At 34.9% G+C, this 12,610-nt stretch overlaps 1 protein-coding gene across 1 annotated transcript; it reads left to right on the top strand.

Annotated features, from left to right (window-relative positions):
* Positions 1–9,443: 9,443 nt before the first annotated feature.
* Positions 9,444–12,195, top strand: LOC145242698 (uncharacterized). Its single transcript, XM_080105829.1, has one exon. It carries the CDS (start codon positions 9,727–9,729, stop codon positions 11,428–11,430), a length of 1,704 nt encoding a protein of 567 aa, XP_079961955.1. The 5' UTR covers positions 9,444–9,726; the 3' UTR covers positions 11,431–12,195.
* Positions 12,196–12,610: the final 415 nt, after the last annotated feature.

Genomic DNA, 12,610 nt, shown 5'->3' with positions numbered 1-12,610 from the left:
TTTCTTTTATAAATAGCCCCAAGAAAGTATTCCTCTGTCGTATGTTTTTCCACGTCTGACATTATGGGCTTTGAATCTGCAACATATCGCGAAGTGATTTATTTTGTCACAGTTTTGATATCGTTTTCCATTCGCTGGACAATAATCTTGCCGTTTGTGTTTTTTGTTACATTTTCCACATCTCTGTTGCTGCGTTTCTTTTTGTGGATAATTTTGTTTCCATTCGTTTTGTTTTACTGCGTCAACCGATTTTTCCTTCATTTCAGCCATTTGCTGTCTCACTTGTTCGTAGCTACGTGCTATTTCTATAGCCTTTTCCAAGCTTAGGTCGTCTCTAAGTTGTAGTTTTTCGGATAGCTCTCCACTTCTTAACCCGATGACCAGCCTATCTCTTATTTGGTCATTTTTGTGTGGAAAATCACAGTTTTCCGATAGTTCGTGAAGTCCCTGAATAAATTGTTCTATCGATTCGCCTTCCCTTTGTGTTCTGAGGTGAAATTTTGCGCGCTTGTGCATAATATTTTTTTTCGGCATGAAGTGGCCTTCAAATTTGTTCAGTATCACGTCGAAACTCTTTTCATCTTCCTTTTTCTTGAAAGAGAATGACTTATATATCTGTTCGGCATCCGGTCCCATACAATACACAAGCGTGCTAATTTGTGTATCGGGCGACTCTTCATATAATTTTGTCGCACTCCGAAAACGTTGAAATCGCTCTCGCCATGTCCTCCACTGGTTCGGTTACGTAAAGTCAAAACACTCTGGGGGCTGAAGTCTAAACATATTTCTTTTTGAAATAGTTGACGTTAATTCTTTTTTTTTTTCTCGTTATAAGGTTTCCTTACCCAAAGAAAAAAATTTATCCCAATCTGACACCATGTTTCGTCGGGTCCCTGTAATTTCTATGCCCCCACGTGGTGACCGCTGCTACTACATTTAAGAGGAGGAAGGAAAGAACCAGAAACGCGTCCGTTCACATCAAATACTTTATTTAGACTCCCCTGATATTAACCAAGGGCAAGTAACTCTTTATTATTACACACCTTATGTCAAGCGGCTTCATGCCTTGTCTGGAGCGATTTCTATTTAAAAAAATCCATAAAAAATTCAAACCTCCACCTTCATCAACAACTGAAGTTTGTGCTAAAATAAAAAAAACATGCCACTTAAAAAAAATGCATTGTCTGACTTTTTCTGATGAGGACATTTATATGGGTCAAAAATTTTAATTTTAAATCTTATATATAAAAGGCTATATGTCTGTCTGTCTCCATATTTTCAAACTGGATGTCTTCAAGTCCAACGTGAACAAATTCCTAATGAACCGCCCCCTTAAGTAAACACTTCATCAAATCTCCACACTAACGTACTGCACTTGCAATAACCCTTATCCCTGAGTGGCTTCCGGGCCTTGATAAGTGGTGACCACTATGTAAAAAAAAAAACTGTATCTCTTCTGAAACTAAAAGTTACAGAGGGGTGCTAGGGGCCTCAAATGATTGGATTTTTTTTATGGACCTTTTATGGGTCTTTAACCAGTTTAAATAGTATTTAAGGGGTCAAAAAAAATCGTTATACACTTTGTACATTCATCTTAGTTTATTTTTAATCAGTTCATATGCGTGTCACGTTGGGACAGTGGTAACGTCACCAGCTTTGAATGCTACAGTTTTGCTTTTGGTTTCGATTCTAGCTGATGGCACCCAAATACTTTTTTTTACCCCCCCCCCTTGTAAGTAAATGTGTTTATAAACATTGAAGTAACAGATAAAACTGTTTTTAAAACACATTAAAAATGGAAAATATTTTATTCAAAAGAAGGAAGAAAAATACGATTCAAATTTTTTTCTCTTTTCTTTTTTTCTTTTCTTCTTTTTTTCTGTTTTAATATTTCTTTTTTTTAAAGTTAAAATATTTCTTATTGATTTCGGACTGCATTAGGTCCATCTTCAGAGAATAAAAGAGTTCTATTGCCTGTTTTTTTTTTTTTTTTTTTTTTTTTTCCTGCTTGCAAATAAAATCCAGGTGTTAAGTTTAAGTCGTGCTGCTGCTGTTGTTGTTGAAAACGCACAAAGTGTAAGGATTAGGAACTCTCTGAGTGAGCTTTTTTTTAGCGTGTGTTTGTTAAAAGTATAGAAATTGATATAAAAGCTCTTGGAAACATCATTAAGAATGTAAAAACATTGAATAAACACATAAACCTGTTTTTAGAACACGTTAAAAGTTAAAAGTGCTAAATATTAAAAGAATAAAGAAAAATATTATTCAATTTCTTTCTTTTTTTAAAGTTAAAATATTTCTGATATATTTTGGACTATTTATTGAAAAAAAGAAAATCTTTGTCTGATCTCTTAACCGTTATATTTTAACATTTAATTGTCAGTGTGGATCACTGTAACATTGGACATGTTTACACACATGTTAACATGTAAACACTCGGGACCCAACTCGTTGTAGTAGAGGATGTCGCAAGGAATAGAAGACAAATAATAACTAACTTTTTCCATTGAAACAACATTATTTCTGGATGCTTTCCCGAATAAAATATGATCTTTGTCCTCTCGAACATAATCGTTGGTGGTCTGTGCACATGTTCTTTTTATCATCTTTTTCTTTTTCCTTGCTGTAACGTCACTTCGCACACGGCTCAATATTTGCATACAGTCACCATATACGGATCTGCATTCTGTTAAATCACCTTTTCTAAGGTGCAACATATGCCAACACCTCAGTGAAGCTCCAGTTCATGCTACTAAAGGAGTTTCACCTAACTGAAACATGGGTATTTTATTTAAAAAAATGATTCGATTTATTTCCTAGCAAAGAATAAAAAAAAGAAAGTTTACCACGTATAAAATAAACAAATAAACGACATTGCATTACTTGCCTTCCTACAATGGCAAAGTTAGACACAAGGTCGTTTTTTTAATGTGAAAATATCACCTCTCCCAAAATGCACTAAAAATTGGGATAATAATTCAAAAATTTCTCAGTTTAGAAGAATTTTTCCTTCACTGACAAAAAACAGAAAAGAAAATATAGTACTGGAACAGATGATATATTTGAACGTTAATTCTATTTTGAAAAATAATAAAAATAAACCGGAAATAAAAAGATATTGTAAAATTGGCAAATATTTAAATCGTAAGAAAAGAATTTTTCATTGTTAAAATATTCAAAGCAGACAAAAAAATGTATTTGATTATGAATGGTGGTGTGTGGGCATGAAAAGTGCTGCCTAATTAAACGTAAAGTGACCTGCCCCCACTCCGTTTCCAGGCCTCAGAAAACAGCTTAGGACTTAGAACTGTGGACCATTTTTTCTTTTGCTATGGGAGATAAATTCTGTGTTTTACTTTTTTAATGACGATTTCATATGGTTTTATGACTTTGCCAGCCAGACTACGAGAGTTAGATGGAGATAAAAAACATTAATTACCTGTCCCCAAAAGTTAGAATGGTTAAGAAATGAGAGATGATTTTAATATAAATTTATATGAAAAACTGACCGTCCACTTAAATTAAAATTCCAATAATTAATCGTAGAAAGTCGCGCATTCCTCAAATAGAATCAATCTGCGTGTGTGCAACCAACCCAATGCCTCTCTTCCTCGGGTAACGTGCCGATCCAACATTCCTACGCTGTTATTTAAAAAAGTATTTGATATCTTTTTTTCATTTTACACGCACCTTCCTCATCATGAAATACAACAATTTCACCAATGCGGGTGGAAAGATGCTGGTGTTGTTTGTCTGAGGCCTGTGACAGTGGCAAAGCTCTTGCAGAATGGTAATTGTTGCAGCACCTGTTGGTGTTTGAATCGAGGATAGCGATTATTGTTGCTCTGCTTTTCATGCTCTGCCTTTGTTATTAATTTTTTAGACAATTATACGTTGGAAACAAAAGCAATTATTTCAGAATTTAGAGTCAGAATTAGTTTTGCATAGAAATTTAATGAAAATTTATCACCCATTTCAGGACAATCCTCTATCTGAATAGCGTTTTTAGATTATATAACCAGATTTTCTTTTAGCTAAGCGAGATAAATTGTGTGTATGTTTTTTTTTTGGGGGGGGGGGGGTAGTGAAAACAAAAAAAAAAAATTTTTTTCCACAGACCATAAGTCCAGGTGGCAACATCCCCCCCTCCAATCTCTCCCTATTTTATCATTAACCTAAAGTTCAGGTGCCTCCCCCTCAAAAGAATACTTTACATTTAAAAATACACCTCAGTTTCCAATATTATTGGAACCAAATCTCTTTGCCTGGAGCATTCTTTTGAGGTTTGTAAACAGGCTATAGTCGCAGCTAGGTGGTGAGCAGATCTGGAAAATAGTGTGCGGAAACAATTCAATGTGCATTTCATGTTGTTTTGCAGTTGTTGCCACTTTTGACATGGTGCTTTTGTTGTGTGTTGGTAACGCAGTTAATGTTGTACGGCTTCAATTAACTTGTTTGTATACTAAGTTAAATGCACATAGGTCGAACAGTTGAGGTTTCAAACCCATTGACTTCCACTGACAATGCGAACGTGCACCTGCATGCTAGCAAAGGTTACAAGGCAGATCAGTGTGTTTTGAATGTAAGACGGTCAACGGGGGTTTTCACTCCACACATACACCTTAAAATAAATACACACGCAAGTGCGTTTTTTAAACAGTTTAGAATCCACAGGTTGTCGGTCTTCAGTTCGACAGTCTAGAGTTAATGAGAGAATTATAATTCAAGATGAGAAAACGAAAAAGAAAAAAAAAGATCTGAATCGATTCAGTGATGTGAGGCTGCCCTGTCGACGATAGAATCCAAATAAAGAGTACAAAAATGGAACTGGATAAGTATGTGGTGTTGTGTGTCAATAATGCGGTACTGAGTTAAACCCAACTTGTTTGTGTCGAGTTGAGTGCAAAGGAGTCAAACAAAGGTTACCAGTGACATAGATCAAACCCACTGACTTCCATTGACAAGATGTACACCTGCATGCATAAGGGGTCATGCCACAGGTCAGTGAGTGTATTTTGAGTGCAAGCTGGTTAACGAGGATTACAGCCCCCCCCACACACACACATACACACCTTAAAATAAGTAGGGATGCATATGCATTTTGTTAGACAGTTCAAGTTCAACAGTCTACAGTCTAGAGTTAACAAGAGAATCTTCATTCAAAATGAGAAAATGAAAAAAGAAGAGAAAAGATCTGAATCGATTCAGTGATGTGATGCTGCCCTGTCGATGATGGCATCCAAATAATGACTTATCCAAACAATAAAACTAAATCGTATTTTTTTGGAGAGCAGGCATGAATCGTTGCGAGGTGGCACCGACCAAGGATGAGAAAAGGTACGTGTCTTGAGATCTTCTTATATAACACACACACACATACACACTTATGACTGTAGACACACATGTGCACACACAGACGGTCATGGCTATGTCACAATAATATAGACATCACATACACGAGTATATTTATACACCTCATCAGCACCCCCCACCCCGCCAACAACACATTGTCTTGGCAAAAAAACATTTTTTTATTCATTTGTGACAAATTTTGGAGATTTCTTCCCTTAAACATACTAAATGCAATATTCGCTATTGATGTTTCATCTTTTTTAATCAATAAACAAAATATCTTGCATATCACAAAATACAGAGGTCAAAACCTTGCCTGCTGATGTTTATGACTTTGGCCAGCTTTCACTTTTCACCTGCTGACTGGTGCATCGAATATTTCATCCTTGCCACATATTGATGCAAAGAAAAACTCCTTTTCGTTGCATTGAAACAATTGCAAACAACGCTTTGAATCGTGAACATGTTTTTTTTTGTTTTTAATCAACTATTAGCAAACATGGCATCCATTTTGAACACAACTTTCTTTTTGACAAACATTCAAAATAGTAACATCTTCAACTTCTCTTTCTTATATTTTTTATTAACTTCGATTTCTGGTCCACCAAAACGAGTTTGAAATTTTGGTGTTTCCTGAATAACAGTTAAATTTGGGCAACTTAAGCATTCAGAATCATTTGTGTCTGTATAACTGCATTTAAATTCTAACCATTGTTTTGTCAAAGTCCAAATAACACTTTTCATTGCTTGAACAGTATTTTTTATAATCAGAAAGTTAAGTTTATAGATTAGTTTGGAAGTCAATTTAAAAATGCTGTCAAATACATGTGCACATATAAAATGGACTTTAAACTGATTGTAACGTTACCCATGTTTGCACACGGGACCCAACACATATGCAGTCCATGTCGCAAAAAAAGACCAAGACAAAGAATAACTCAAACTCAACAACATTTATTTCTGTGTACTTTCCCGAATAAACTGTGATCGTCCTCTCGAATGTAATCCATGTCTCTTTTTTTTTTTCAGATACATTGAGAGCATTGCCAAGGCCACTGCGAAGAAGGTAGGCTCTCTCTACCATGCTAGAAAGCTACTTACGCCTAAAAATATCCTGTACCTCTAAAAGGCCACCATTTGCTTATGTAAGGAGTATTATTGGTGCATCTGCTACTAGTCTTTCACTCCTGGGCAAGGTTCAAAAAGAGTCTCACCTAAGCTTCAACCTCTGTCCCATCGACAAAATGTTGCATCCCTCTGCTTCTTCTACACGTATTTTAATGGTGAATGCTCTGATGAACTACAAGCACTTGTACCCCCTCGACATAAATACGCCTGACAAACCCGACAAGCAGCTAAATCCCACCCCTACACAGTAGAGATCGCTAGGTGTAAGAAAGCCTTCTGCTCCAATAGTTTTTTCCCCAGAACTGCAAGACTTTAGAACTCCCTTCTGGGATTCTGCTTTCCCAACTAGACTGACACACAGAAGTTCAAGTGTAATGTGAACAAACATCTTGCTGCTCATCTCCCTTCATAATGCCCCTGCAATTTATGTCCTCGATAGTAGCCCACTACTTCAAAGTGGCACTATGCCTTGTTTGGGGGGGAAAATTGAATTAAAAAAAAACAACCTCACGTTCAACCATAACAAGTATATCGCCACTTGGACGTAAGGGGCTACTATTTGGGACTATGCCTAGGAAAGATTAATAAGATGTTGGTTTACATTACATTTAAACTTCTGCATATCAGTACAGTCAGGGAAGCAGGAAGGGAATTCCAAAGTCTAGCTGTTCGAGGGAAGAAACTATTAATGTAGCAAGCTTTCTGGCATTTAGGGGCCTCAACAATGAAGGGGTATGACTTTGTTGCTAAGCAGGTTTATCAGGGATATGTACGTCGAGGGGGCACTAGTGCAAAGAGTTCATCAGAGCACATTCCATTGAAATATTTGTAAAACAGGCACAGAAATACAACACTGCGGTGATGGGACGAGGGTTGGAGCTTAGTTGACAGAGTGGGGCCTATTAGATTGGAAACTCTTTTTTGGACCCTGTTTTAATGGTAGATGCACCAACGCAAATGTGGCAACAATACTCCATGCATGAGCGAATGGTGGCCTTGTAGAGGTACAGAATACTCTCAGGTGTGAGTAGTTTTCTAGCACGATAGATTGTAATGTTATCCACATTTACACACGAGACCCATGCAGTCTACGTCGCAAAAGAAGACCAAGAGAAAGAATAACTCAAACTCACTTTTTTGTGTTGTAACATTTATTTCCAGGTACTTTTCCAAATAAACCATGATCATGTTCCTTCTCTCTGACCTGTGCTCTCGAACGTCATCCATGTCTCTAATGTGATCTCAAATGTGCTCCTGAACATGCTCCTCTGTCTTTTGCACACATTCTTTTTTTTTATGGTTTTCTTCTTTTTTCTGACAGTGACGTCATTTAACATTTTGCCTACATTTTCATTCATGCGTCCATGTTCTCTTACATGATGATGATGATGATGATGATGATGATGAGAAATGTTTTATCAACACATTAAAATTCAGATTTTTTTCATTCTTTTAAAAAATTTGTAATAGTAGCTTCACTTAAATAACTGTACTTTGTAAACTAATAACTCGATTAGGCTCCCATTTTGACATGATCCATTTGAAGGTTAGTACTTTATAATAATCATATACATTTTTTGGTGCTAGTGCACTTACTGATCCGCACTGTTTTAATTAAAGTTTTATGATATGTTTTTTTTTATTCAATTGTAAGGTTAAAGTATAGAATATGTACAAAACACCCTCCCCATGTTAAGAATGGCTTTTTAAATAATAGCGTTATTATTTCAGCACGGATCAATAAGTGCAGTAGTACCCATTTTTTTTATTAGTGGCGCCATCTCCAAATCAAATGCAAAACTTATTACATGATATGTTGTGGCACTAGAAATACTCAGTCTCTAAATTGTTTGTATACTATAAAAACCTAAACAACCTTTTTCTTTCTCTTTTACTTGAGTTTTGCTAAATTGGCCTAAGATTTTCAAACTTTTCAGAAAATAATTACCTCCCTTGTTACGATCCCAACTCTCTCTCCAGTTTCATTTTTTAGTAGAACTCAATTTTCGTTAATTATCTTTGAAAACTACTTTCATTAATAATTAATTTTCGCCCTTGTCATTTTTTTGTAATTTTTTAATATGTTCATTACTGTGACATAACAATTAAATAGAAACCATTGGTTTTACTTGAAATTTGATATTTAGATTTTCGAATTTCGTTATTATAATGAAGAAGCACCTATATTTCTTGTGGTAAATGTGTTCTTTAGTGGCGTAAATTATTTGACAGACAAAAACTTATTAAAACTATTTATTTTTATATAAAACACACTATTAGACCCTAAAGCCAGAAAAAAAAAATTCATTTTTATTATTTTTTAATCATTTTTATTAGACTAAATTTAAGACATTCGAGGCTGCTATATTGCTTTTAAAATTTATCCTTTCTAAGGTTTGACAGATTGACCTTTTTGAGGCCAAATTTATTGTTTTTTGTGTTCTTTCATTAATATATATATATATATATATATATATATATATATATATATATATATATATATATATATATATGGCAGCCAAAAACAGGGTAAAAGAAAGTTTTTTTTAAAAATACATAAAAAGGCCAAATTTTACCTTAAAAAGGCCAATATGTCAAACCTTAGAAAGGACAAATTTTAAAAGCAATACGGCGGCCTCGAATGTCGTACATTTTGTCTAATAAAAGATGATGAAAAAAAATAAAAATGAATTTGGGGGGAGTTATTTCAACCTTTGGGTCTAATAATGTGTTTTATATAAAATAAATAATTTTTATAACTTTTCTGTATCAAATAATTTACGCCGCTAAACTACACATTTACCATTCTTTTTGTAAAATAATCAGGAAATTTTTAAAAAGGCCAAATTCGCCAGATATGGCTTTAAAAAGGCCAAATCTGTCATCCTTGACAAGAAGAACAGTGTTATGTTTAGCGACTTAGTTTCGTATTTTCTTACTGCATATGTTGCGTTCAAATCAGAGTTTAAACTGGATGCAAATAATTCATGCGTTTAAGCATATATTTTTTTGTAAAAATATTGTTTTATAATCCTTACAACGTAAAGGTTTATTATAGAATCTTTTTTGTGTGTTTTGGATTCTGCTAAGCATTTATTGTTTTTATACGAAAATAACATCGAAATGTTTATAAACATTTCTTCCGTTTCCTCCGTTCGTTTGTAACTTTTGTGTAATCGACGAACACTTGATTTATAAAAACTACGACAAAAACAAAAGAAGAACAGCAAACACCTGTAAATTAAGATGGCCAGCTTCTGCGAGGAATGTCCGATCTGCTACAACGCTTACCGTGAACCAAAAGGCCTTCCTTGTTTCCATACGTTTTGTCGAGAATGTTTACAAAACCATATTGATAATACTGCAAGGGGTTGGACATATTTCAACTGCCCAATGTGTCGAAAACGGACTGTACCTTTTGCGGATAAATTCATACCAACAAAGGACTGGGCATCGTCGTTCCCAACCAACAATTATATACTAAATCGGTACGCAGAAATGTCGCAGAAACAATGCCCCGCCCATCAGGATGAGCTATTAGACATCAACTGTAAGACGTGCCGTATCATGATCTGTTACCAGTGTTGCCTCGGCGCCCACCAGAATTGCGAAAAGACACTTACGAAATACAACGCTAGAAAGATAAAACATAATTTAGCTGCCTGTCTACGGGCGCTGAAAGTTGAACTGGAACCGATAGAAAACCGTCTGAGTAAGTTGGAGGAAGACAAAGAATCCACGAGTACGCAAATAAGAGAAATGACTGAAGAATTGTCAGCCTTTATCAACAACCAAGCGGAAAAATGGCTTGGCGAACTCGAGACAGCTCACCTCAAAGAAAGCGGTGCCTTACAAGAGCGCAAGAACAACATCGACAAAGTCATAACCAATATAAAGGAGAACATTGTTGATATGGACAGTTTCTTAGCAGGCGAGGATACAGAAGGGGTAGGAAAAGCCGAGCCGAAGTTCCAGAGCACCTACGATTATCAGCCAAAACATGATCTCGGACCGTTGAGGACCGATTTAGAGGAGTTTAATGTGGAAAAGGTCACTTTTGAGATAAACAAGAAGTTTGTTGAGCTAAAGAATAAAATACTACAAGAAAGCATGATCGAAAGCGCTCCAGTGCTGATTGAAGAAAACCAAATCTCTCACCGAGAAACCTATCTGTTTTCTGAAAAACTTTTTGGCATAAATGACATGATCGTGTTACCAAACAATAATATTCTGATCTCGGAGGCCTGCTACAAAAGTATCTGGAAGTTTTCTCCAACCGGACAATACTTGCAGAAAGCCCGTTTCAGCAGTGAACCGTTTGGCTTCTGTATATTGCCAGACAACCGTATCGCAGTATCCCAGCCAGCCGTAAAAACAATTATCATTTTGGATTGCGATAGCTTGACAGAAAATGAGAGCTTCTCATTTGAAAAACCTTACCAGGGGTTGGCACCAGATAGCAGCGCAAGAATCTTTGCTCTCTATCGCGATACCCATATCTATGTTGATATCATATCAAAAGACAATCCTCAATCTGGGTATGAAATTATACAATGTGTGAGATTGCCACCTTCGATCTATGCATGCGATGGTTACAGACTTCGTGTCCTGCCTTCTTCAGGCAATATGGTAATCATTAATTGGACCAATTCCTTAAACGTGGTCTGTATCAGTCAAAGTGGTGCAGTAGTCTTCAGGTATGAAGGCGCTCCTGATCACCGGTTTTCTTCTATATCTGATATTGCTGTGAGTGAGAATTTTATATTTGTTGCGGATAAGACTGACAATAAGATCCACCGGATTCAACATGATGGCAGTTTTGTCGATGTTCCGTTTACAGCAAACGACGACATTTCTCAACCGAAAAAAATCTTTGTAGGCAATGGTGATAAGCTTGCGATCTTATCGCAAATGTTCGAAAGCAATAAACTTCAACTCTTTTCTGTTTAAATCAACTTTTTTTGTGAACAAAAAGAAAGCAATAACATTATGGGTTTGTTTTACAATTCACAGACGTTTGAAAAAGTTGTCAAAAAACAAATATATAACAAATAAATGTTATCAAGGGCAAGATAAGTTACTTTTCGACCTTTTTTTTTATTTAATGTAAAATGTTTATTCAGTTTGAAAAACAATGTTGAACGTTACCAAAGAACATAAAAAAATGGCTGCGATGTCTCTATACATCTTTTGATGTCTCGATAATCACTTCAAAATAAGAAATAAAACAAAATGGTGGTAGAAACTCACCCAATAAATGTCACAGTAACATTTTTTATATTTTTTAGAAGTCTTCGTCGGGTCTTCAAAGACATAGCGGGCATTTTTCTTGTTTTTCAGTAGCACTAGATATTACTTGATTTTCGAACCGAATAAACATTTTACATTAAATAAAAACACAAAAAACTTATCCGGTTAGGTAGAAAAGTAACTTATCTTGCCTTTGATAACATTTATTTGTTATATATTTGTTTTTATACAACTTTTTCAAACCAATGCATATTGTAATACAATAACAACATTATCAAGTGACGTAGAAGAATAAACGACTCCAAATCCGCAGCAAACTTTGTAAGATAAATAATTCTTTTATCATTCTAAAAAAATACTAAAAAATCAATAAATATTGTATACTTCGTTATAAATAGATGTATTCGTTCAATATAATTTGAAAAGTATAATAAAATATGAATATAATAAAATGGCATAACAATTTGTCATTTATGTTAATTTTTCTGAATAATTAAAAGGACGTTTTTTATTGGTTAAAATTAAAAGCTGTCTTTGCACTTGTATTAATAAAGACGCTTTTATTTAAAATCCATATACCTAAACAAAAAAATTCTTTCAACAAAAAAAATCAACAAAACTCTTTCTAAAGGAAAGCCATGACTTTAAAAAGGTGTCGTTTTTTAAAAAAAAATTTTTTACACAGTGGTCACCACTTATCAAGGCCTGGAAGCCACTCAGCAGCTCCTTCCCAGATGTCGCAAAAGTATTCCATTCTTGGATGTATTTGGCTTTTGTATAGATAGAGAATTATTGTCTATTAACAAATATAACTAAAATAAGTATTTGTATTGGTTTATTTTTTAAAAAGTTACTCTTTATTCATAAAAAAAACTGTTTA

The sequence above is a fragment of the Euprymna scolopes genome, chromosome 21, assembly GCF_053919585.1.
Source record: "Euprymna scolopes isolate OS-2025 chromosome 21, ASM5391958v1, whole genome shotgun sequence".
NCBI lineage: Eukaryota > Metazoa > Mollusca > Cephalopoda > Sepiida > Sepiolidae > Euprymna > Euprymna scolopes.
Note: the sequence above shows the minus strand (reverse complement) of the source record. Positions and strands in the feature narration are given on the sequence as shown.